General features: G+C 42.4%; 1 protein-coding gene across 1 annotated transcript in view; it reads left to right on the plus strand.

Annotated features, from left to right (window-relative positions):
* Nucleotides 1-26,662, plus strand: part of TMEM179 (transmembrane protein 179) — an 84,543-nt gene extending 57,881 nt beyond the window's left edge. The window contains exons 3-4 of the mRNA XM_069207254.1: nucleotides 8,812-8,890; nucleotides 24,973-26,662. Coding sequence (XP_069063355.1) covers nucleotides 8,812-8,890; nucleotides 24,973-25,152 — 259 coding nt within the window. The 3' untranslated portion in view covers nucleotides 25,153-26,662. The remainder of the gene's footprint in view (nucleotides 1-8,811; nucleotides 8,891-24,972) is intronic.
* Nucleotides 26,663-27,977: the final 1,315 nt, after the last annotated feature.

Consider the following 27,977-nt stretch of genomic DNA (forward strand, 5'->3'; position numbering starts at 1 on the left):
CCACAGTCCGAATCAAACACCAGTGAGTCCTTCATTCACGCACCAACTACACACAGGGCAAGAGTGCTACCCCTCCCTGACTATGCCCTGGGCTCAGATGAAATGCCGGATGAAGTACCCACACCACCCCCAGAGGCTAGAAGCACCCACAGACAGCAGTCCCTACCCCAGCGTCAGTCCACTCCCCTCAGGAGGCGTCACAAAGAAGGCAGACAGTGCAGAGGAAGGTGAGGGCCCATCACTGTTTGGCTGCCTTGAGGCTTCCATACTGAAAGTGCAGCACCTGCAATTTAAACACATGTGGTCAATGCACAGGCAGTTGGTGTCAAACAATCATGACATGGGAGCAATGCACAGGCAGTTTGAGTCTCTCAATGACAACATGGGATCAATGCACAAGCAGTTTGAGTCTCTCAATGACAACATGTGCAAGCTTAACGAGGGACAACAAACAGCAGCAGAACACACAAAGGAGATGACAAATGCCATTAAGGAACTCTGCACTGTGATTGAGCAGGAGCATGTCAGCCACCGTAGGTGCCATCACTAATTGATGGGCAGGTTGGATGGGTTCTGCAGATCTGTCAATCAGCTCACTACCACAACTGCTTTGGTGTCACGATGTGCTGTGGACATGCAAGTGGACATGGCACATTGCAGTCGGGACGTTGCACGAGGATTGGTGCAAATCACCAATGTTTTGGAGACAATGCAGGCAGCACGGAGTGCTACAAACAGCGAACTGGGTGGTGGGGATAGGGAGGAGCTATCTAGCCTCAGCAGTCTCACAGCCCCTGTGATGGATCCTATGCGTCGCAGTACCAGACACAGTACTGTCTCTGAACCCGCAACAAGAGGTGCCATCGAGACCACTGAGCACTCAAGAGGAGTGTGTGGACATTGAAAGTAATGTTGAGAGGTACAGGGGACTTGCATATCATGTAGCAGTGCAGTGATACTATGATGCTAATAGTGAGACACTGTAGCTAGGACCTGTTTGTGTATAGTGCGTACCTATGTCCTAATCACACATATATTACCTGAAGTCAAGGCAATAAAGATGCTACCTACAGCAGTTCATAAACGTTGACTTGGTGTCGTCATTACTTACATCAGAAACAGTTGCGCGTGATCTCAGCACGTCTTTGTCTGTCCTCTGTTGCACTGGTTCTGTCTGCTGGCTGAAGGGGTGGCCAGGGATTGTCATCCTCATCGGAGCCAGGCTCTGTGTGTTCCACTGGTATGCCCCACATTGTTGCGATGTTGTGCAACATAGCACATGTAGCCACTATTTTGCAGGTGTTTTCGGGGCTGTATTGCAGTGCACCACCACTCTTGTGCAGGCATCGGAAACAGCTCTTCAGCAGGTCAATGGTCCTCTCTACAATGCTGCATGTCGTCCTGTGTGCTACATTGTACCTCCTTTCACCTAGTGTGGCAAGATTCAGATAGGGTGTTAGTATGAAGGACCACACTGCATAGGCACTGTCTCCTAGAATGACAGGAGAGTAAAATGATAAATTGTTATCCGGGACATCACATATACATCCAGGTGAAATTGTCAACTATTACATTACCAAGTAGGTATCCTTCGCAAAACTCCCCAGCAAGTAGTCGTGTGTGTATTCCACTGTGCCTGAAGGTGTAGGAGTCATGTGTGCTACCTGGGTATCTGGCCACAAGATCCGTTATAACATTAGAGGCATTACTTATGACTTGTAAGTTCATGGGATGTGTACTCTTTCTGTTCCGATAAACCTACTCTGTTGCAGATGGTGGACAGATAGCTACATGTGTCCCATGAATGCATCCAATGACATGTGGGAATTGGGCAATCTGGTAGAAATTGTATTTGGTGTGTTGCAAATCCTGTGGAGGGTTGAGGAATCTTTTGTGCAGATGGATTTTGCTAAGCATAGCACTGAGGAATGCATTGAAGAAACAGGAAAGTGCAGTATGTGAGAGACCTCCAGCTGCTGCTGTGACCCCTTCATAGCTCCCTGAGGCTAATAGGTACATGGAGCATAATACCTGCACATGGGTGGGTATGCTATTGGCTCTGTGTGAGTGTCGCTGCAATAGGGGTTGTAGATCAGCTATCAGGTCAAGTATCATGGCTGAGTTTAACTTGTACTTATCATATGTCTCCTCCTCTGATTTTGCGATTTTGCATTTGCAAATGGTGGAATTTAGCGATTTGCACCATTTACGAATGCAAAATCCTTTGATACATCTGGCCCTTACTGCTTGTTCTCTTTTCCAGATATCGTGGACCGACGTAAGTGACCACTGCACTCTTTCTGCCTTTGTTGATTTAAATCTTGTTGCCCTTGAGGATTAGAATTCTAGAAAGGACACAGTTGATTTTTACAGGAGCAAGGGGCGCACTTTTTGGTCTAGGGAAAGCTTGATGTCTTTGGGTCAGTATCTGAAAAATTGCAAGTTTAGGCCATGCTGATCAATCCTTCGATGGTCCAATTTCCTGGCTTGATAAGCAGTTGGCGCTCTTCCGAACCTCAGGAAGTCACGAAAGTTATAATCATGTTAAACCTGCACCTAAGGTTTCTTGTGTTGTGAAAAGGACAAATCAAGAAATAAATTCCCTTATACTGGAACAAAATTTAAGCTCTTTTTACACTTGAGACAGCAAGAAATTAACCGCTTTAAGCTGAAGAGAATGAGACTGAAGGCACTGGAGCGCAGGAAGGAGGAGGACAAGAAAAGGATCGGTTTGAGAGAAGCAGCCACAATCTCTAATTCTCTGAAATATTTGTATATAATAGCTAAGTATTGTGACTCCAGAGAGGCAGCCCAGGCAATTATGATTTTGGATGATGCCTGGACGCAATACATTGCCCATTTATATGCCAGAAATTCTAGCAGTGGATGACATGGTCTGCCTTTTCATAAAGAAATTGAGGGATTTTTAAAGGTGCACAATCATCGGGGGCTATGGGACCAGATGAACTTCCTACTGCGCTCATCAAACATGAGGTGTCTTTATGGGCCTCCATTTTCTATGTCCCTTATTCAAGCACTGTTATTTGTCTGGTAACATTCCTTCCTCTTGAAAGGGGAGTATCATAGTACCTTTATATTAAAAAAGGTCCAAAGGACATCAGTGCCAGTTATAGACAAATTGCCCTACTTGATACACCAGGCAAATTATTTGCCAAAAGTTTACTCATCCATCTTGAAGATTGGGCACTTGGTAATAATCTTGTTCCAGCTGAGCAGGCAGGCTTCTGAAAGAACTGTGCTGCTTTTGACACTATCACTACCCTCCAAATGTTATTAAAAATGTACCCAAGAGTAGGAGTATGCCTTTGTACTCAGCCCTTATTGACTTCTCCACAGCATTTGATAGGGCCAAACGGTCAGCGCTGTGGAGAAAACTATCTGATTTAGGGATTACAGCTCATCTTTTAAGATTATGCATTACCCTGTACTTTTCCACTTGGACTCGATTTTGATTAGGGAAACCAAGAGTTCGAGGAGTGTGATGATTATAAATGGATTAAAGCAGAGGTGTCTGCTTGCACCTCTCATTTCTCCCTTTACACTCATGATCTGCTTAGCAGAGTTATCTCAGTAAAGAGTGATCCTCCTAAACTTGGTCCTGTGTGTGTGGGTTGTCTTCTTTATGTGGAAGTGTTAGACTTGGCATCCTTGGCATGGTCTCCCCTAACTTTTGGCTCTGTTTCCCAGGTTGTTGATGTGTGCTGGACTCTGTTTTTGCTGTTTTCGTTACTCTGGGCACCTTACCACTGCTATCCAGTGCTAAAGTACAAGTGCTTCTATATAAAATGTGTATGTAATTGGCTTGCCATGATTGACATATTTGATTTACTGGTAAATCCCTAGTACAGTGCAGAAGAGGTGGCCAGGGTCTGTAAATCAAATGCTACTATTGGGCCTACAGCACTGGTTGTGCCACCCACATGAGTAGCCCTGTAATCACGCCTCCGACCTGCCACAAAAGTGTCTGTGTGTGCAGTTTTTAAAATGCTAATTCGACTTGACAATTGTACCCACTTGCCAGGCCTAAACCTTCCCTTTTCTTACATGTAAGACACCCATAGGGAAGGCCCTAGGTAGCCCCATAGGCAGGGTGCAGTGTATGTTTAAGATAGCACATATACTAATGTGTTTTATATGTCCTGACAGTGAAATATTGCCAAATTTGTTTTTCACTGTTGCAAGGCCTGTCCCTCTCATTGGTTAACATGGGGGCTGCCTTTAAACATGATGAAAGCGTAGATTCTGTTTGGGAGCAGATAGACATGTGGAGTTTGGGGTCTCTGAGGTCACAATTTAAAAATACATCTTTTAGTGAAGTTGGTTTTGAGATTGTGTGTTTGAAAATGCCACTTTTAGAAAGTGGGCATTTTCTTGCTTAAACCATTCTGTGACCCTGCCTGTTTGTGGATTCCCTGTCTGGGTCAGTTTGACAATTGGGCTCTCTAGGCAGTGACACAAAGGGAGCTGGGTGTAGGCTGCATATCCTGATGAGCCATATGTGCTAGGAGGGAGGAGTGGTCACTTACACCTGAAAGGGCTGTACCTGCCCTCACACAATGGAGTCCCAACCACCTTGTGTGTGTCTGGGGCCTGGCCTGGGCAAGGCAGGATCTAACAAACAAGAGAGACTTTCCTTTGAAGTAGGCATACTTCAAAGGCCAAAATGGGTATAAGAAGAGCACCCAAACCCCTGAAAAATTAGATCACTTCTGGACATCAAGAGGAACCTCTGCCAAGGAAAAGAGCTGAAGAGCTGAGGAGAAGTGCTGCCCTGCCTGTGACTGTGTTTTGTGGAGCTATCCTGCAGTTCCTGCTTCTGCCTGTGAGAAGGGACAAAGACTGGACTTTGTTGTGCATTCCTGCTTGTGAAGACATCTCCAAGGACTTGTTGAAGTCTCAGGGCCATCAAAGACTTCCCCTGCCAGCACCTGGACTCTATGCTGAGACTCATGCCCTGCGAAGTGGTGCCCTATCCAGTTTCTGGGCCCTTGAATGGTGAAGCTGGCAGACAAAGACAGAAAATTCATGCACAGACCGCCGTGTGGGGAAATTTTCTGACGCACCTTCTGAGACACGTCTGAGAAACAATGCGCTGTTGGCTTCGCAGCCGAAATCTACGCTCCACCTGCATTGTGGCTGGAAGATCGACGCACATGGCTGGAGATGTGCAACACCCGCTGACAGAAGCTGATAATGACACAAACCTCACGCAGTGTGGTTTTGTGATACCATGCGACTGTATTTTCAACGCAACATCGCTGGGTGCAGAAAAACACTGTAAAGCCTGCCCCGACCCAGGGGTGCCTGCCGGGATCGATGCATCACTCTCCTGGAGAGAGGAAAAACGACGCATGTCGACCCGACTGGAGGAGGAACGACACACGGTCTCCCTTGCGAGTGAGAAATCGACGCATCGCTGGCCTTTTTCGATGCACGCTCGCCTATGCGATGTTATTTTGATGCAACCTAGGTACTTTTTCACGCTAACAGAGTTAGCACTGTTTTCTAAGGATTTAAGACCCTTTTTGCCTTTTATTTCCTAACTTGTCTTGTGTATGGTGGATTTTTGTCGTTTTGGTCTTGTCATTTTGTAGTGTTTTCACTGAGTTACTGTGTGTTTTGGTACAAATAATGTACACCTAGACTCTGAAGTTAAGCCTGCCTGCTTGTGCCAAGCTTCCAAGGGGGTGAACGTGGGTTAACTGAGTGTGATTCTCCTTTACCCTGACTAGAGTGAGGGTCCTTGCTTGGACAGGGGGTAACCTGACTGCCAACCAAAGACCCCATTTCTAACAGGAAGACATAATTTTGATGGACCTATCCCCGACAGGCTTTCAGAGACATCTTCATTCTTTGTTAAAATATGTGGGGGAGCACTTTTTAAATATAAAAACTGTGAAGAACAAAATTATGATTTTCAGAAAGAAGGAGGCTAGATCAAGGAAAATTTTAATTGGACTTTGAGGAACTCTGAAATGTAATTAGTACAGACTTGCCCTTTTCTTGGCAGGATGTTTTCCAGTAATTGCTTAGATGATGATCACATAAATCACTGTAGAAGTGAGCACTGTCTCAGGTCTCAGCTATCTGTCGATTATATAAAAATTGTGGCCAGAGGCACTTCACTTGTGTTTTATCTGTCTTGAGTTACGCTTGTGAAGTGATGGATGTCCAGTGCTGGGCTTTCTACAGAAAACTGAGAGGTGCATATGGCAACAGATCTGTAATTTAAATTTGATGGCTTCTCTTCCTGCTCTTTGTTTGGAATTCGGCCTACTTTCCACATTTGTGCTCGTATTAGCTGCAGCCCTGAGGTGGGAAAGTAGTGTACTGGGTGGTGAATTGTGGTCTTTACTAGCTGAATTGAAATTCGACATTTTCCAAACTCTGAAAAATAGAAGTGTCTTTTATTCTTATTATTTTAAAACTTTGGATATGTGTGGAATTCTGAAGACTAGACTAGCAACATCTGGAGGCTAGACGCACTTATAAGACTGTCTGCATCACTCACAAAGCCATTCACTTGAGCACCATCATATCTTTCAGCAACATTTACTTTGACAGGTGGAGCTAAAAATTGAAAATTCAAGAAATACTCCATCCTGAAATCTGCCTTCTCATGGAATGCTCCAAAAATCTTGAACTCACTTCCCTCCAGCCTAAGCAAACATTGCAGTTTTGTTTCCATTGGTGATGTACAGTTTTATTTCCATTGGTAATGTTCTCTCTTCATCGGTTATCTTCACCATTATTTTGTTACCAGCAGCAGTCTGTGAGAAATGCACCATCGCACAGCAACAACCACCTCTAGAACAGGTCTCAACATACTGGCACTTTTGAGAGAACGCAATGTAAGTGGACATGTTCCACTGTCTTGCCATAAGCAATTATGGGAGGAAGCCCGACACATTGTACCATGAAAATATGTATATTTGTTCATGAAACTGTTTTTCTCCCTTACTTTCATTGCTAAATGTGATTCATGTGTGTTACCTACACTCTACACACGAAGGATTGCACTATTTTGCACAATTCCTTATGTCATCTATGCTATATAGTAGAAACATGAGGTGTTTGTTCCCAGTATTCCTGTACTTTTTTCTCTTAAGATAGTATTTGCCCACTAGGGAAGCACACCTGCCTACCCAGAAACAACAAAGGGTGGAGATCCCAGTTTTCCAAGTTTTGCTCGAGCCCAACTTACTTCTATACCGCAGCACCACAACTCCCATTCATAACACTGTCTCTACTGTGGGCAAATCACACTCAGATATCACTGCCGAGGCCTCAAGTCGCATGGCAGGTCTTATATGACAGCCAGCCACCTTCTATGTATATTGTGGGGATATTTGGCTAAGGCATATAACTACGCAACAATGTGGCTTCACTATGACAATTTATCCTCATTTGTTTCACAGTCTGGCCTCCAACATTTACTTAAAGTTGTCCTTGCCTACATATTTCTTTTTTGATGAATACTACAACACGGATTAGACTCTCATTTCCCTGAATGCCATTCATAGCTTTTCTTCAACATCAAGAGTCTCATTACAAGTGGCTCGTTATTTGGAGAGGAAATGTGCCTGTAAATACGGATATCACAGGGTGTAGTATTTATAAGGAGCAGTACAACCACGCCATGCTGAGTTCTGCTTCTTTGGATAGGGGATACATTAGTTATTAAAGGTTTTACCCCAATATGAGCTGTTGAACTCAGAATATTGCATTCAGAATCATGCAGTCTTCACTGCCCAAATTTTTGTAGATAAAGATGGAAATTTGCACCTATAATTAGTGATAATACTAATCAAAGCGCATACTTCTCTTTGTGTCTGAATTTGAATCAATGTTGCCTATAGGAATCATGGTCCTTTGTGGTAAAATGTTTTTAGTTCTTCTATGTAAAGTGTTTTTGTTTTTTCAATTTTATTCGGACATCTAGGGGGTCATTCTAACCCTGGCGGTAAAAACCGCCAGGGCGAATGACCGCGGTAGCACCGCCAACAGGCTGGCGGTGCACCGCTGGGCATTCTGACTGCGGCGGTTCAGCCGCGGCCAGAAACGGAAAGTCGGCGGTGTACCGCCGACTTTCCGCTGCCCTTGAGAATCCTCCATGGCGGCGGAGCGCGCTCCGCCGCCATGGGGATTCTGACACCCCCTACCGCCATCCTGTTCCTGGCGGGTCTCCCGCCAGGAACAGGATGGCGGTAGGGGGTGCCGCGGGACCCCTGGGGGCCCCTGCAGTGCCCATGCTAATGGCATGGGCACTGCAGGGGCCCCCGTAAGAGGGCCCCAAAAAGAATTTCAGTGTCTGCCTAGCAGACACTGAAATTCGCGACGGGTGCTACTGCACCCGTCGCACTCCAGCAACTCCGCCGGCTCCATTCGGAGCCGGCTTCATCGTTGCTGGGTCTTTCCCGCTGTGCTGGCGGGCGGCCTTTTGGCGGTCGCCCGCCAGCACAGCGGGAAAGCCAGAATGGCCGCCGCGATCTTGTGACCACGGTGCGGTCATTTGGCGGTAACCGCATGGCGGGCGTCGCGGTTAGAATCACCGCCCTAATGTTCAATTACAATAAATATTTATTTTTGCAATTTATCACAAGTACAAGGAATCAATAATACAAAAATTGTGATGATGAGTTTTACTTTGATGACACTTTTTACCACTGTAATATGACTGCAAAGATTGTGTTGTTTTGATAGGTATAAACAATTGTATATTTTCTGTCTGTATTGGTGGAATTCACTGGCATTTCTTACAACATGTTATGTTATAACTATTTGTTTTAGCTGTGAAGAGTTACAAGATATAGACCTTGAACTGAATATAGAAAATTCTTCTTTCTACGACCAGTTTGCAATCGCACAGGTAGGCTGAGCTAAAGTACTATATGGAAAACTGTAAGCTGTAATCCTATTGCTATTGTATGGTCCCTATTAACTTAGTTACTCTTTAAAACATATTACAAGAACAATCATTTCTCCCCATTATTGAACGAGCCAGATCTCAAATTACGATAGAATGTAAAATGCTTTCCTTATGAAATACAATTTTTGAGTCAAATTGTACAAACGCATCAAGTTTCATAACTGTGCTTTTAGGTTGGAAAATACGTTTTTTAACAATAGGTTCTAAACAGTACCTCACTTCAGTTCCTGATATTGACAAATGGTTCGAACACCCCTCATACCTGGCAAATGCCCACTAACCAACCCACCCAGGCAACAACCACAATCCTTGTCAGGGTGCACCACAAAAGTCACTAAATTAACCTGTGTTTAAACCTCTGGTAGCATGGCACAGAGCAGTCAGTCTTAGCTTAGAGTCAATCTGTAAAGGACTTATGCAGTAGACAATCTGTAATAAAGTGAAAACACAATGGAAGAAACACCACAAAACAATTTGGATAAATAGAGTCAAATTTAATAAATAAAATGAAACTAGAATGACCAAAATCTAATCAGTGGACCCAAAGAGATTTAATTTCAAATTGTTAAGTAGACATAGAGCCTAAATGCACAAAGCGCCACTTGCAGTCATCTGGTTGTGCTAGACTGGAGAGAGTGGAAGCCAACCGCAATGGAGAATAGGACATATACAGGGACTAGGGGCCAGATGTACCAAAGGATTTTACCCATTCTGTGTCTATGGGAAAATGCGTTTGTACATTTGGCCCTAGATTCGTTCTACTGCAAAAGTTACTGCCTCAATGTCTGGTGCAAAGAGTTTTATTTGTGGTGGAGGAGCCACGAGGAGCAAGAGCAACATGTAGATGGTCACCACTGTAGAGCGAAGAGGAAGATGGTAAGTTGTACAATAACAAGGGGGAGGCGGGCAGAGGCCCAGAAAGTGGCGAATGATGGTTGGAGGGTCCAGAGGGGTGGGAGGCCTTATCAGTCATGATCACAGGTACATGGACACAAATTGGGGATCCACAACTATCAGGCCCATGGAATGGGAATCCCTAAAAGCTGTACTAAGGAGCACATATATGAGCTTAACCTACGGGGTATGCAGGCAACTGCAATCAGAACTCCTTGAGGAGGAAGACCATCTTGCTCAGACCCAGGCTGCAGTTCTTACACAGCATGAGGTTTAAACATCATATCCACCATCGAATCACGGACATTAGGGACCAGCTACATAAATATACTATACGCCAATACAGAAAATATACACTGGGAACGGGATAAATCTGGCTAATTACTGGCCTGAATACTACATAGAGAAACTGCCCCTCCACTCGTAACTCATCTATTGACACACAAAGGAAAAAGAGTTACCTCTAGAGCATAAATTGCACATACTTTCAAGCGGCACTTACAGCGAGTATATGCAGCTGACTTGAGTGTAGAGGCCCAAAGATATGTTAGGTTCCTGGAGGTGTTGGACAGCCCTAAAATTACTCCTCTCACAGTAGAAGTGCTGGAGTCCCCCCCTGAACTAGAAGAGCTTTGGACAGCTTTGAAAGGGCTCTCGCACTCAAAAGCGCCAGGTGGTGATGTTTTCCCGCATGAGTTCTACTAGACATTCTTGGCTCTACCGACACAAAGGCTTCTAGAGGTATTCCTGGAGGCCAAGGTCAAAGGAGTACTGCTGCCATCCATGAGGAAGAGGAGATCTGTATGGTCTTGAAACTGGGATGGTCGTAGGATGACCCCGAAGCATACTGGCCAATCACCATAATCAATGCAGATATGAAGATACTTTGCAAGCAGCTTGCATCACACTTGATTTCCTATATGATCCAACTGGTGCATGAAGACCAATGTGGCTTCATTCCTGGGTGCAATACTGGCATGAACTTTAGACGGCTTACCTATGTTATGCACAAGGTGCAGGACCTCAATGAAGAGATGGCACTAGTCAAGATTGACTTGGAAAAAGTGTTTGACAGCATGGACTGGGGCTATTTGCTTGAAGATCTGTGGGTAATGGGATTTGGCCATCAGTTTTGCGGCTGGATACACCTTCTTTACTCTGAGACAAGCATGAGGGTCAGGATGGGGGACACTCACTATGAGGCGTGGACACTAGCAATGGCACTCCCATTTGTGCACGCAATAGAGCCACTACCGATATGGCTGCGCAATGAGATGCATTCTTGAGGCCTACAACTCAGGGAAGCCCAACACATAGGCCTACATTAAGAGTTTGACGGAGGCAGCCCACCAAACTCTTCCTGCGCCCAGACCAGCTGTGCAGCCTGAACCCCTCTAGCGCTAATAGGACTTCACAGTAGGGCCGGCGGGTGCAAACAGTATTTCTGCCCGCCGGCCCTGCAGTGACCAGGGCCTTAACCTTGACACCGGCTTCTAATGGAGCTGGTGCCAATGTGGCGGTGCAGCGGGTGCAGGAGCACCCATCGCACATTCCACTGCCAGTAATTCAGGCAGTGGAATGCGCGATGGGGCTGTGCATGGAGGCCCCTGCACTGCCCATTCCAAGTGCGTGGGCAGTGCAGGGGCCTCCAGGGGGTGCCCTGAGTCCCCCATTATGCCAGCCTGGCTGGCTGGTGGATGGGGACTCCTAATCCCCAGGGCAGCACTGGCGGTGTTGGTGGTCCGACCATGGTGGCTCTGCCACGGTCATAATGTGGCGGTCTGGACCGCCAGTCTGTTGGCGGTGGGACCGCTACCGCGAATCTAGCAGTCATGTGACTGCCAGACTCATAATAACCACCATAGTCTCCATTACGCTGATGATGCCTTGTTCTAAATGTCTTCCCCTTGGGAATCCACTCCATTATTACTTCAGCTGTTGGAAAGTTTTGGATGTCTTTTTGTACTGCGTTTTGACAGGTTTTAACAGGTGCAAGTTCTTAATTGTTGAGACGGGCCACTCACCTGAAAAGCAGGATGTCTGCAGGGGCGATGGTATGCCCCGACTTCCTGGAACACCTCTTGGCACTTCCTGGTGGACACAGAAACCCCGGCAGGTGTCCCAAAAGGAAAGGGGGAGTGGAAGAGAAAGAGACAAAACACTGCCACGTCTTGCCGGTCCAGCCAGGCACCCTGTATCTTTGGGGGGGCAGGTCGTTGTTGACGGAGTGATAGTAGGGTTAGTGCACTCAACTTCCTTGAAACTGAATCTCTCTTTCTGATATGGGCACGGGAGCAGTAGAAGAACACCGGGATGCTCCAGCACATTTCTTAGATAATAATGACTTTTGGCACAATTACTAACACTGCATTACCAAAAACCTAAACTGAGTACCATAACAATAAGTGCTGTGACACTAAGGCTGGCTTCACAGAGATTCACTGTTGCACGCTACAATTATAACTGTGGTTGCACTTATCATGCACAAGAAAGACAAACAAGGGCATTAATTATATCACGTATAACTTTCCTGCATGCATAGGGTTAAACTAAGAAGAACAAAAACAATCCAAGAAATACAAATGTCCACTCTGGGTTTAAACAGTTAGGGTGGTACAGTTTGGTTTGGTTTTTATTTTGGTGTGAAAAACCCTTCAAAAGCAAATTCCTCAAACCTGAAACACAGGCATGAATGACACAATTTAAATCTAAGAGTTATGCTATTAGAGAAAGAAAAGTCACGAAAAATGTTATTTTAAAACTGACTGTCACTTTTTGTAGTACTTGAGCTCAAGCAGATTTCCTGAAGCACATTTAGGCAAGTAACTACAATAATAATGTAGAATGTTCAGAAATGCATTTGTCTCTTCAAGATAAGCACTCTGCCAAAAGACGAGGTCTGAAATACACCAGCTGTTATAGGAAAGCCCGGCGCTCAAAGAACAAACTCCCTGTAGAATACTAGTCACTTAGCTGCAGTCTTTTCTGGAGAGCTGGAGGAATGCCTGGTGTCAGCTTGTATAGAAATGAAGAAAAGAATTGCCTCGAAAGTCCTGAATACGAGGATGACAGCAGGAGCTGGACTGCCAAATCAGATGCTGAGATCAGGAAGCAAAACAAAGCCAAGCAGGGAGGCATGCTTTACTCTGCAATTTATAGCCAGTCAGGAAAGCAGTTGAGTTTCCACATGTGAATGAGTCACCATACCCAATTAGAAGCAGATGTCTACACCTGCTCATATTAGCAAACAAGCATTGGTAAAACAAGCATTGATAAAACCAGTTGTGTAACACAGTACATTATGTTTACTTAGAAACATGAAGGTTTAACCAAGAACAGAGATATGATTTATCCCTAATCCCTGGGGATTCTGACAGATAACGCAGGAGACACCTTGGGGATTCCTGACATTAATATTTGCACTTGCATCATTATTAGGCATGCCAGAAGGTCCTCAATCTCATTCTGGACACCCTGCCTCTCTCTTTGATGGGTCGCCTTGCCATCTCTAAGATGGTGCTGCTGGCAAGATGTTTGTACATGTAACAAAATGCACTGTACACTCTTCCAGCGTGGGTCTTCAAACAAATAGACAACTAGTTGGTTTCCCTATTGTGTGCTGGTTAGTGATTCAGGGTGGTCCTTTTCACTCCCAAACTTACCTATTATTAGGGTGGACTGAAAGCACCGAGCCTTCACTTGTATTGCTGTGTGGCGCATCTGCAACATGCAGTGTGCTGGTTGGATCCGGAGAATAATTGGGAGAAGCGCTTGTTGGCGGGTAGAGCTGTGGCTAAGTGCCTACCTGAACTTCTTATGGAGGGTGCTGGACTACCACTAACTGTTGTACAGATAATGCCAGTTACGACATCCATCTGGCAACCTTCTGTTCAAAAAGATTTAAAGAGGCCCTCTTTCTATCGGGAACTACTGATATTGATAGTGAAACCCATCCAACAATTGATGGAGGAAGTGTCCTTTCAAGACTGGAACATGGGCGGCATCTACCCCCTTTGACCTTTACCCTGGGTAAGCCTTTATATCCATTGAGGAGCTTGCACCACTTTTGGTCAGGACCATTTTTTGCATAATACAGGTCAGGACGACACAGCTAGGGCCACTTGGCCCATGTTCCAGAGGCCCCTGGAACAACAAACACACTGGGAGTCCTTCTATCTTGTGGTACATCCATAAGGATGGACAGAGGAGGTCGAGTTCCACAATCTTGGGTTGCCTGGGATTGTAACGTGAGAGGACGACTGGGAGAGGTGGACTGGACTCATATTAACTCATGTACCTATTCGGTCTCCTGTAATATCCAATTCAAGTTAATTCAGTATAATTTCCTGCACCTGTTATACCTCACTGCCAGATACCTCCACAGGATTTCTGCTGCCCTTTCTATAGTTGTCCAAGATGTGGTAATGGGTATGCAGGATTCTTACACCTAGTATGGGAATGCTGGACGTGCATAGGTACTGGGCACTAGTGGTAGCAGACCTGAATAATGCTGTGGGCACTCCAATAGACCTCTCATGTTCCTGCTGCCTACAGGGGAATATTAGATGTCCAAAAGGGAAAAAGATGGCATACAAATTCCTACAAGTGGTTCTGGTACTTGTGAGGCACAGGTTTGCCATTTCCTGATGAGTTCAAGAGTACCGGCTATACTGTGTTGGTACAGAGATATTAAGGATTGTCCCTAACAGAAGAAATTCATAGCAGATTCAGTAGCAGTGACGACAAATGGGGGTGGGGTACCTGGAGGTTTGGAGGGAAATATGTGACAGGCTCCGAGCCCAGACAATTTTATCACTACCTTCAATGCAGACAGTATATTGGATGAGGGAGGGGACAGCATGATGGGGAGAGGAGCGATTTACCTTAGAAGCATGCTCAAGCTGGAGATGTTCAACCTGAGTAGGAGAACAGCAATCACATATTTGATGCTTGCCTCCTGCCATTCCTCCTTCATCTTTGTTTGACAAATTATGTTTCTGATACTCTGTATACTGCTGTGCGTTTGTTTATTCAAAACATTGAAAATAAAGGTTTTTACAATATAAACCAAAGGTTAAAGTATATATATAAGTACAAACAAGAAATATTTTGACTGAATATAATCAAGATTACAGGGACGTTATAGTTAGGCTCACATATGAAACGTACACCACCATAGACATTTACGTGTTATACATAGACTTATTTGAGGTAATTATAACTCATGCCCTGTGGTAACTATAACTTGCACCCTTTTGATGAATCATTTTACAACAAATGTTACAGTGATAGTATCAATGATATTACAAAAGATGTCATGAGTGCTGTTATGTCCGGGGTATTTAGCAGTGCATGGCAAGGGTGTTATAGTTACCTTAGTTACACTACTTAGCTATGACATTAAACCCACCGATTCCAAGGGGAAAAATAATTCAATGTTCCATCACTAGGAATGTTTAGCAGTCAAAACACTAGAAAATAAACAAACACACTGTCATGAGGTACTAGGATTTGAACTTTCAACATACTGACAGTCCAAGAGATTTGCCATTAGGCCAGAAGTGACCCTGGTCTGCTGTCCATTTTGTGGCAAACATCTTGCTAGTTTGACACTTTGAAGTAGTTGCATGGAATTACTATTGCAATAACAATCTCTCTCTCTCTCTTTCTCTCTTCCATCCCATTATGGAATGGTAGAGAGAGAGAGAGCGAGAGTGACTGAAGCCTCAAGGCCCCCGCTGTCCTAGCCAGCTCTCTGTGTCCTGCAGGAGCCAGGATTGCTCCCATAAGCAGGGAGCTGCCTCAAATAGCAGCTCCCTTTTTGTGGAACCAATGTTTTCATCTGTTTCCCTGCATGCATATTTACATGCAGGGAAACAGATGAAAACTTTGCTTTCTGAAAACGGGAGCTGACTAACAGCTCCCAATTGCAGAAAGCAGAGTCCTTGCTCTGACTTGTCGGGAGCTGTCAAAGCTCCCACCAAGGGAGAGCAAACAGCTATGTCCTGGGGGTGGGTACCCCGGGACATAACAATAGCTGGCCCTGCAGGGTGGTGGTCCCAGGGCCATTCTTAGCTCTATGAGGGGGGCTGCATGGCCTCCCTCCAACATGAAGTAGCCCAGGAGAGGTGGTGGTCCCTGGGAGTCCGTGATGTACCCCCCTCCTTCTTTAAATTAAGCCCCAGGGAGGTGGCAGTACCCGGGGCTTGGGGGGGTTGTGTGACCTCCCTGCACACAATTGACACTTTGCCATGGGAGGTGGCAGTTCCTAGGGCTGTGGGGGGATCAGCAAACCAGCAAACCCCCACATTCATTTTGATCAAAGTCTGGGTGGCAGCGGTCCCCAGGACTGCAGGGGGTTGTGCGTCCCCGACATTCTATGGAATTTGAGCCCTGTAGTGGTGGCGGTCCATGAGGCATATAAATGCCCTAGGAGGGGGACCCCATGCACCCCCTCTTTTATTTCAACGTGTCTCATGGCTCTGGCCCACCAGTGGGCTTCATAAAAACAAGCGTAGTAGCCCCTGCTTCTTTTCTTTTTAACTTTTGTCATAAATTTGCGACATTGTAATGAATTCACAGCAACATTTTTAAAGTTCTCTTTTGCCCTAGTGGGGTCCGTTTGGGACCACAGCGCCTGAGCTAAGGAGTCAGGGTGTCCCTATCCTGGCCCTATTTTTGGGACTCGGCTGAAGCCAAGTTCCATGATGGCTGACAACACTTCTTGGTTTGACGTGTTGGCAGCCAATCAGAGTTCTGCAGCACACCCAGAGATGCACAAATATTGATTTCCTTAAATTTCTCAACAACTACTAAACAAATTTACACCAAATACCAAAAAAGCAAAATCGGTGGAACAAAATCTAACTTTCTTCTAAATTTTTCGTAATTCGATCTAGCGGTTCAGGCTGTAGTCGTGTTCACAATTAACATGAGAAACACACGTTTTTTTGAGCACCTTCTTTTTCTCAGCCCCTATTTGACAGATTGTCCCCAAACTTTCCATGCACAACAAGATTCACAACAAATTGTTTGGGACACTTTGTGAATATTCACCAAACAGTGCAAAATACATAGGCAGTCAAAAAATGCTTTTTCTAATGTGATTCTAATGATCACTACCTACTGGTGACCCCAAGAAGGTAAAAGATATATATATATATATATATATATGTCAGTGGTTGCCAGTAGGTAGTAATTTTTAGCACCTAGGACCTGATTTAGAAATTGGTGATATTTAGATATTGATGGACAAAGTAATCCGTCACAATTGCGACGGATATCTCGTCTGGTGAAATCTAAATCCCATTATGTCCTGTGAGATTTAGATTTTGGTGAACGGGATATTCATCAGTGTTTTGATAGAGTAGCTGGTTCATCAATATCTAAATCAGCCCCCTAATTGCCATAGGAAAAGTATTTTTTGTTTTGCCAATAACTTTGGTGCCGTTTGATGAATCCTCACAAAACTTTCAAGACTAGTGTGGGAACTCCCACAGAAGGCATTTTAAGAGCCCGGGAACCAACACTTCCCTAAGGCTTTTCCACAAAAAGAGGGGGCCACGTGGATAGTCCTTCCTACATATTTCAATCTAAAAAACATTTCAACAGGTAGATGATGAAATTGGTAGCATGTTAAAAATTGGGATAGTCTTCTACATGTGTTAGAATTAGACACTTTAAATTCTTTACAACTAGTGAGGTGGAGCTTGTTTGCATTTACCACATATTAAAACCATTGAAATCCTTGAGCAATCTTTCCCTCCCAGTTGATAACTGTGGTGATATCCCATGTACGAGCTTATCCCTAAGAGATATGCTTGTGTGATTAGGACATGGTCAGTCTTTTCCCAACTGTACTGCCAATGATAGTGACACATTTGAGCAGGTTTAAATTTTTTTACAAGGTTTTACTGATGGCTGTTGGATTCGTTGCTGTTAGTAGTAATCAAACTTAAGTTGCTTTCATCATACAGTTTGCCTGTTTTGTTGCAGCCAAATACTATCTCTTCTCTCGACTTCATGTTTATCCTTGCCACTGCCTTATTGAGTACCCACTCTGTATAACTAGGTTGTTTAAATTTAGCTACCATCTGCATTTGTTTAGCTATAAAGTCATGTTCATTGCTGAAATTGTGCTTAGCCCTAAAGAATTCCTTGTAGGGTATATTCCATTTGAGCTGGTTGGGATGGCTGCTCAAAATGTGGGATTTCTGTAATGTTTGGATAATAATTTGTTCACCGCAGTTTCAACCTCTATATCTAGAAAGATTTTCTTTGGGTTACTTATATTGCAGGTAAATTTAATTTTAATTTGTAATTATTAACATTCAACTTTTAACTAAACTTGTGGCAGGCTCTTCACTTCCCTGCCAAATTATGACGTGACCATCAATGAGTCTGATCTACAACACAACTTTTTCCATGTCTGTTTCAAATTCAGGTGCAATGGACACCTGCTTCTCACAGAAGCCCATCATCAGGTTAGCAGCACCTTATCAGCACATTAGCGTACATGGTGTGAAACAGGTGCCCATTGCTATCTCTTGTATCAGTCCGTACATGACCCCATTGAAAATGAAAATATTACTATGCAATCAATATTCCATCATTTTAAGAATCATCTATGCATGGGCATAGTAAAAATTGCAAGAAATAGGTCTGCCTCTAAGGAAGTGTTCACATGCCTGTTTCCTATCCCTGTGTGGAATACTGTTGTAAAGTGACTTTATGTCCAGTGTCATTAAAAGAAAATAATGTTCCCAATGTATATCCTCAGTCCTCTTGAGAATTGTTTTAGTGTCCTCAGTGTGAGAAGGAAGTGTGCTATCCAGAGGACTGAGGATGGAATCTATGTGTCAAGTGGTATTTTCTAGTAGGCTATTCCTAGATGACACAATAGGCTTCCCAGGGGTATTGTCTAGGAATGTATGTACCTTAAGCAGCAGGTATAAAAAGAGTGACCTGGTGTGGCTACTTTTCAGAAAGTGATACTCTTCTGACTCTATAAGACCTTTGTCCCTCCACATCGCAAGTAAATCCCAAATTTGTGTTATAGCCATCTTGCAGTCAGATTGTTTAATAACCTCAGTTGCTGTCATCTAACTCCCTAGGTTCTTCTGAGAAATACATCTCAATGGGCCTCATTACACTACTGCCTTTGTCAGTGTGGCATATAACCACCTTGTCAATAGATAGAGATTCAATGGCATTATGCTGGGATCAACTGAAATTTCTTTTGGATCTAGTGATCTTGGACCTGATGTGTATAAGGTCTGACACAACACTTTCCTGAAATGTGTCAATCATGTTGAATGAGAGCAGGGGGGTCAACTTGGATTTAGGTTTAAAATCATTATCAGCATTCAATTATATACTATGTTCAGTTCTTCCAGTATATGTTTGTCTTTTTCATGTTGCACAAGGTTGTCAGAAAGTCCCCATCACTTACCAGGAGATCAAACTGGGGTGTGGTCTGTGTCTCTGGGTTATGTGGCTTAGATTTCAACCCCATTTTAAAAGCTTTCTTCAATTTAAGATGTCTCACCAGTTTAAATATGTAATTTCTAGTTCTAACATACTCAGGGCCAGATGTAGGTAGCCTTTTGTGCCTCGCAAACTGCGAAAAACGCAGTTTGTGAGGCACAAAAGGCCTTCCGCGATGCAGTCACATTTTGTGAGTCAGTACCAACTCGCAAAATGTGATTCCGACTCGCAAATAGGAAGGGGTGTTCCCTTCCTATTTGCGACCGCATCGCGATGTAGAGTTGATTTGTGACCGCGAAAGCGGTCGCAAACCAACTCGCAGTTACCATCCACTTGAAGTGGATGGTAACTCATTCGCAAACGGGAAGGGGTCCCCATGGGACCCCTTCCCCTTTGTGAATGCAAAAACAAATATTTTTTCAGAGCAGGCAGTGGTCCTATGGACCACTGCCTACTCTGAAAAAAACCGAAACTAAATGGTTTCGGTAATTTTTCTTTTTGCAGCTCGTTTTCCTTTAAGGAAAGCGGGCTGCAAAAAGAAAAAAACAAAACTGCTTTATTTAAAAGCAGTCACAGACGTGGTCTGCTGTCTCCAGCAGGCCACCATCCCTGTGAGCGCCTAGACTCGCTATGGGGTCGCAAACTGCGACCCACCTCATTAATATTCATGAGGTGGGTCTTTGCGACCCCATAGCGAGTCGCAGAAGGTGTCTTAGACACCTTTCTGCATTTCCTTTTATGAGTTGCAAATTGCGAGTCGCTGGGACTCGCAATTTGCAACTTGCGAAAGGAAACCTACCTACATCTGGCCCTCAATTCTCTCAGTGGGCCAGAAAGACAGACCACAGCATAATAAATTCTGCTTTGATTAGTTGCATGCCTGACAGGTTAATCACACCATTATTTACCCTGTTCATTGTTCCTCTGGTGGATCCCTCTTGAACATTCCCATGGGGTGGTTTCTGTGTTTTCCTTCCTCTGGCCCTCTACCAAATCCTTCTGTAGTGGAGTTAGTTTTTTTTTTACCACTGTAAAAATAAAGATTTGTCTGCCAATGCCCTTTGTGCATCTCATTCTGACGCCATGTTGAAAATATGAGTGCCTTCCACAACCAGTAAAAATGAATTGCGCCAGAAATCAAGAGTGTGGGCACACCCACCTACAGCATAGTATAGGTTCCCCCTGCCTCAGTCCAAAGTACCATCATTAGGCACTTGTTGCAGTGGATCAGTTATGCTAACAGTGAGTGTTATGATAAGCACTGAACTGCACAGTGGAAACAAATGAATGCAAACCTACCACAGTTGGATATGTCAGCACGTTCCCCATCCTCTGACCTGTGTCCTGCTGGTAAATCTCAATGTTGTTTGCAAGCGCTGCTCACTGTGGCAGATCCTGGGTATCAGCAGCATACAAAGTCATCCCTTGATGTCAAGACAGCCAATCACGTGGGTGCACTGCACCATTACGGGCAGAGAGGCAGAGGTTGCAGAGATGCTGGTTCCTAGCTGTCTCTCCTAATTCAAGTCCATTTCTATTACCATTGCTTGTACTCCTCAAAGAGATCAATCCAAATCTGAATGGTGGCAAATATACACAAGGTGGACAGTAGCAGCATGCATAAATAATTCTCCCAACATAAAACCACTGTAAAGCTGCTACATCCTGCAGGGAAGTCATGAGGGATTGGGAATGGACCTGATCAAATAAACATCCTTTGAAGATGCTTCCAAAAGTCAGCAAACATCCAAACTTAGGACTGCTGCACCAAAATATCTTATTTATTTAGAAGGAAACACCAATGCATGCTACGTGTTTCATCAGAACGGGCTTGACCTCGCATGCATGTTCAAGTAAGGACAATCATTTAGGTTTGTGAGACCATGGAAATGGAAAGAGGACTTTGTGGAAAGCAAAACACATTGAATCAATACAAACATGGGGGCCATCGTGGAGCTACAAGCAGTAATATATGTTTCAATACTTAGTTTGAGAGGTTCTCTATTTAGAACATTACTGATACATTGTCAAACTACTGAGGAGGTTTTCATATTGAATTAAAGTGCGATGAACTGAAAGTTATGGGACAACATTCCAATAAACAAATTAAAAAAAAAAAAATTGCTAACAGTACATTATCACATGTTCCTGGTGGATAACTGGCTGGCTATCCCATGTGGGCAAATTTGATATAAATACTTCCATATTAATATACATGATATGCAACTATACAACCTAAGAAACTCCTGGAGCACACATAAAAATAGTTGTCATAAACCTCGCCTAAATGATCATGAATGTGAGAACCATTTTAATAAGTAGTGTTTATAAACAGTAAAAAAAACTCAAGAAAAGTGTACAGTTCAGTACTCTACTGGCTCACTTCAAGATGTTATGTAATGCCCAAGTGGGCTATAATCTAGCAGCAGTCTCCTGTGGTTATATACACAACATCCAAAATCAGAAGTGAAAAGAAAACAAAGTGAAAAAAAAAAAAGTGTAAAAGTAAACCATAGAGGTTTTTCTCCTAAGAAAGGGTTGGGTAGGGTGCCCTGGCCAGAACAATATCTCTGCATACCTGACAAGGTTTAGAGAGTCCCTTCCACTCCCTCTGCAAGAAAAATAAGAAAATATAATAAAATCATAGCTCCTCACAATAGTATGAAAGATAAAACATTAAAATCACATCACTGTCAAAACAAATGGCAAAGGACATATCTACTTCACAATGTAGTTACACATTTAGTTGCAGTTTATAATCACTGTAAGCAGGAGTGGTTAATAGTACCCAATTTAATAGTATTCAGCTGACAGACCTCAGAAGGATGGAATGCTAAGTTGAATTTGCCAGAATGATAAATTGTAACTTTTAGGTCACAGCAAACATCAGTAGTAAGTGTTAACTCCCTGACCCAGCTCACTAACTAACCAATATTCAATCAGGTTCTTTGAAAGCTGTAATGTTTTCCTTATTAACTAGAGTCAAAATTATGTGAACTTTGGGAACATTAAGGAGTTTATTGAGAATGGCTGGGTATTTTGATTCAATATTATTTCATGGATAAAATCACCAATGTATTTTAGATTTTATTGATTGCAATTTTTATGGCATATTTCGGGTTTTTGGCAAATAACATTGAAATTTTGATGCTTACTGCACAGAAATCTACATGTCTCTTGTAAAGTTCCCTCGGATGGTACAATTTTTATGTCACCTGGTAACAACCGGGGGCAATATATATTGGACCATTTGTAATTATGATCCATGCGCAAATAAGTGCTTGTGAATGGATCACAGTTGTAATGAGGTCGTAGAGTTTGGTAGGATAGGAGGACCATCGTAAAGCTTCATTTCTTATACCCTACAAACCAAAACTAAATTCGTCCCTCCCCTTTATAAGTGAGGATAATGTAGGGTTTCCCATTGAGGAGTTTTAGCCAGAATCACAATGGGACAGACTTTGCTGGCAACTCATCCACAAGAAGGCTGCTGTCTTTAGAGTGTCAGAAATCCTGTCATTTTTAGTTAAGGCCTTCTGATGGTCTCTTTTCCTATCTGTGACCTTGGTCAAATGGTTAGTTGCACATGGGAAGACAAAAAAGTGAACCCCCCTGCCAAGAAAAGGGAAACAGCTGTGTCATTGCATACTTTTTATTATATAGGAGGCGCACAAATTCAGTGAAATATTTGGCATTTTGCACAATCTGAAAATGTTTCATGCTTCTTGTGTAATTTTGCTCATCTTACCCATAGGTTAATGATATTGTGTTGAAAAAAGTAAACAAATTATGCACAGCACCAGAGAAAATGCCCTGTGCAACAGCACCAGTAATGTTTGATTTTGCAGAAACAAGCCCCCACTCTAGGGCTTGTCTCTGCAACACCAATAAATGTTGAGAACCTCGTGACATGGTTGTCACCCAGAATCTCACCTTTGTAAAGAGTGCATCCATCCACAGGAGGAAGTACTTTGTCAAAAGAGATCACGACTGACATGTTGAGGATCTGATCTGAAAATAGGGTGGGCACCCCTTGCTGGCAGGACAGAGATGGGGTCAGTTCTGAACCTGTGGACTAGGTGCTCCAATGCACCCACAATTAATTTGAAATGTTCATGTTTGTTTCATTGTAACTATTTGAAATTATATAACTATCTTAATTTTAGCCACCACTGTAGAAGTTGGGTAGTCTTTCCTGTTATGTAAATCTTTGAACACTTCAAGACCCCTAGTTTAAACCAGCTGATAACTTCAAAGAAGATGTCACATAATGTGTTCGCTTTACTGAATACTGAAGGCAACAAAAGGAATAATTTGCAATTCTTCAAAAGTAGCTGGCACAAATCCTGCTTTAATATATGGAAAACGTATAGCCTTCAATACAGTACATGATCGCTTCAACTAATGTACTTGTCAAATTGTTTAAAAAATAATTGCTTTTAGACTCAGAGCCCAGAGAGTTTAGTATGGTTTACCCACTAATGAAAAACGTCAAGGTCAAATTACAAACATTTTATTGCATTTATTGGCCTGATGGACACTTTGCCTCCATCAATAGATAGTTCATAGCTCTAATAACAAAGCTGAAGGATAAAGGTGGCCTAGGTATTACATCATGAAGATTTAGGAAGATATTTGCATTTTCTGGTACACTTGCAGGAGAGCACAGAATAGGCAAGGGATGCATGTTATTACAAAAATATTTAATTCATAAATGAACTACCTTTACATAAAAAAAGGTAATGTTGCATGGTTATTTCAAAGCAATTATAGAATGAACTAATGACAGGCTTCATTCTCTTTTAAGAACATATCCTTTCATATTGATACCTTTCTCATGAATACAGCCAGATTTTCAAGACAACCGTTAACTATGTAAATGATTTTCTTTTATTTTCATAGTGCATAAACTTATGTTAAGTGCACTTACTGAAAAACTAGCATGAACCCATTTTTAGTGAGCATATGTTCAACCCCCATGATTTATGATGGTGGTTCTTAAACTTTTGTCTTCAGTGGATCCCCACTAAGTCCCCACTAAGTCAAAAGAGAAATCCAAGGACCCTCGCCTAACCTCTTTCTATATTTGGATTTCAACACAATCCACCAAAATATAAAAACAAGAACACATCAAACAAATGCACACATCAATAGATGTGTTACTTGATTCACAAACAAAAAATATCCAAATATCATAATTTTAAATTTAATGGGTGTTTAGAGCATTTCAACATGTATTGTTTTCTCCTAATGCATGATCTATTTTTGTTGGTGGATACCAGTGCTTCAATTGGGGCTACCAATCATTCATATTACATTATGTTTACTGTATCTGAGTAGATGCAATGCATTAAAATAAGGATTCCATCTTAATTTATAGCCTCCACTATCTACGCCTCACTTAAAGAGTTTTTTTAAATTTTCAACTTTTTTATTCTCAATATATAGATTAACAGTAGCAGAACCTCTGGGTAGGTGATGAAGGCCCCCAGTGAGCCATCATCCACAGGTTAAGAACCACTGTCCTATTATATTATAGATTTAAATCTAAAAAACAAATAAAATGAAATCTTGATTTAATTGTAAAATGTATTTATTTGTATTGGTTTCTCTCATTCAATGCTCTTTCTTGTTGTATGCAGTTTGGTCTCTGGGCTTCTTGGCTGACTTGGCTGGGGATTACAATTCTGGCATTCCTTAAGGTGTATCACAACTACAGGCAAGAAGACTTGCTGGACAGCTTGATTGCTGAGAAGGAGCTCCTTATAGGAAGATCGTCTTCCAGAACATCATTTCAAGATGAGAAAAGTGGCATGATTTAAGTTTGACTGTGATTGAGTCTGTAACTTTCCCCATCAACTCTTCAAATTAACTGTGCAAGGTTACAGTTACTTTATGGTACTATAACTGATACATAATCAATCTTTCAATTTTTATGGTTTTTCCTAATGTAATAAATATTCTATATAATATTTTGAGGTCAAATTAATTTGTGCATAAATCAGAATGATGTACCATTTGGTCATCATTGTAAAAATATGTGAATCATGACCAAATATATACGTACTGAAAGAGCTATGAATCATGTAAATTTGAAAAACACAAACTCAGTATTTACAATTATTATTCAACGATTAAGTTGAAAATCTATGTAACAGTAATTTGTATTACAATTTCTTGATTGCATGTTAAATCCATAATATTAACAATTTACAACACAAACGTTGTATGCAGTACAGCAAAAGTGATAAGAAATAAAGAATTCATCATGACAAGCAGTTTTGAGGAGCTCTCTACTTTCAAATATAATGAGGGGTATGAATATTAAACTATTTGTATGATATTACTGGAAACAAGCAAGATTTTCTTCATTATTGACCTATTTTACATAAAACAGATGTAATAACCAATGTGTTTTTTTCCTCAGGTACACCGATCATACCAAAAATTGACATTGTAATAACCTAGAAATATTTGGAATCTAAATTATGTGGTGAAATGTTCAGTCTACCAAACAGTGCTTATTAATACTTTTAACATTTTCCATTTTGTCTTTTGTGACATTTTAACTAAACATCATTCAATTTTAAGAAAGAACATTTAATTTTCTAGTTTAAGTGTCAGTTTTTTAGATAAGCAAACCTTTCCTTGTTCAGGCTCATAAGTATAAAATATTTATTTTTCAAAATCAACAGAATTACATAGTACACCAATATTAGAAAAAATGATTTTCTGTCTCTTTTGAAAACTTGATGTATATGTGTCATAATGCTGCTTAGACATAATTAATATGTTTCTTTTTAAGGTGTTAAATAATACCAGTTAAATTAAGTAGTCTATTTTACGCTAACAAATATTTAATTCAATCACAAGTTTCATGTCATGAATTGTTCAAAAACTCAAAGGGGTAAAAATGTAATTTTATATACAATAGGACTGTATGCATTATTTGGAATTGAATTGTTTAGTGTCTTCTTTATATTATAGTCTGCATTACTGCATGATTATCATATGATAAATAGTATGTAAAAAATGACCAAATTATTATTGTGTCAGCAGTTTATGTACAGTGATATCACAATGAATCCTAGCTTACTCTTATTTGTAGTCTGATTCTTGGAGGCATGTAACAAACCCTAAAACACACCATTGTAAAATACAATGTTTTTGTCTTTGTACTGTAGGAAAATGTTTAAATTATATTGCGGTATGTGCTGTGCTTTATTTATTGCTGTTATGAAATATATAATTGTATCACTTTTGCTTTTAGTCTTTATATTTTGATAAGTATAATCTGGTTTCACTATTTACCAGTAAAATAAGTGTATACACTAAATATTCCATTGTATGATAGGCAACAGTAGGATCCTCTGAAAATAATACTAATAGTTTCATGGTTAATTAGTCGCAATCAAGGTAAATGGAAAATTTGAAAAGCAATGTATACCACTGACGCTCAGACGTGTAGCATGAAATCACCTATTGATTAAGTTAAGAAGGGTTTGATTCCAAGGAGAAAGAAACCCTCTGGCACATATATACAAAGTAAACAAAACTTATAGGGCCTCATTCTGACTTTGGCGGGTGGCGGAGGCCGCCCGCCAAAGTACCGCCGTCAGAATACCGCTGCGCGGTCAAAAGACCGCCGCAGTAATTCTGAGTTTCCCGCTGGGCTGGCGGGCGACCGCCAGAAGGCCGCCCGCCAGCCCAGCGGGAAACCCCCTTCCATGAGGATGCTGGCTCCGAATGGAGCCGGCGGAGTGGAAGGGGTGCGACGGGTGCAGTTGCACCCGTCGCGATTTTCAGTGTCTGCTTGGCAGACACTGAAAATCATGGTGGGGCCCTGTTAGGGGGCCCCTGCAGTGCCCATGCCATTGGCATGGGCACTGCAGGGGCCCCGCGACACCCGTTACCGCCAGCCAGGTTCTGGCGGTCAAAACCGCCAGAGCCAGTCTGGCGGTAAGGGGGTCAGAATCCCCATGGCGGCGCTGCCTGCAGCGCCGCCATGCAGGATTCCCCAGGGCAGCAGGAAACCGGCGGGACACCGCCGGTTTTCCGTTTCTGACCGCGGCGGTACCACCGCGGTCAGAATGCCCATGGATGCACCGCCAGCCTGTTGGCAGTGCATCCGCGGTCGTTGGCCTGACGGTAGTCTACCGCCAGGGTCAGAATGACCCCCATAGTCTTTCCCTAATCCAGAGAATTGTCGCTCTTGTTCAAATTTTACCAGGTTGAGCCTCGATTGGATAACTTCCACATTTCAGGTAGAACTACTATGTTAATGCTGCACTTTCTGAGTAGGACAGTTTGATTTTTGTCCAAAGCTTAATGTAGCAAGATTAGTGAAAATAAATGAACCAAATGAAGCCAACAGTGTCTCTCCTGTATGCACTACTTATCTACTTTAGCAAATACTTTAAATTTGCTAGTGACACAATTTGTTTAGAGAGGAAAGATAATCAAAGATGCAAATAAAATTCTACTTTGAAAGATCAATCTATAAATAATAATAATAGTGCATCAAGAAAATATTCAGATATGACAATTTGTAACAAGTGAATTTAGTTTTGTTATTTAAATTAACTTTTATGTTTATCTGATCATGTGTCATTCACATATAATAAAATCACCCAAATTGTTTATCAGG

This window comes from Pleurodeles waltl, chromosome 9 (assembly GCF_031143425.1).
Source record: "Pleurodeles waltl isolate 20211129_DDA chromosome 9, aPleWal1.hap1.20221129, whole genome shotgun sequence".
NCBI classification, from domain to species: domain Eukaryota; kingdom Metazoa; phylum Chordata; class Amphibia; order Caudata; family Salamandridae; genus Pleurodeles; species Pleurodeles waltl.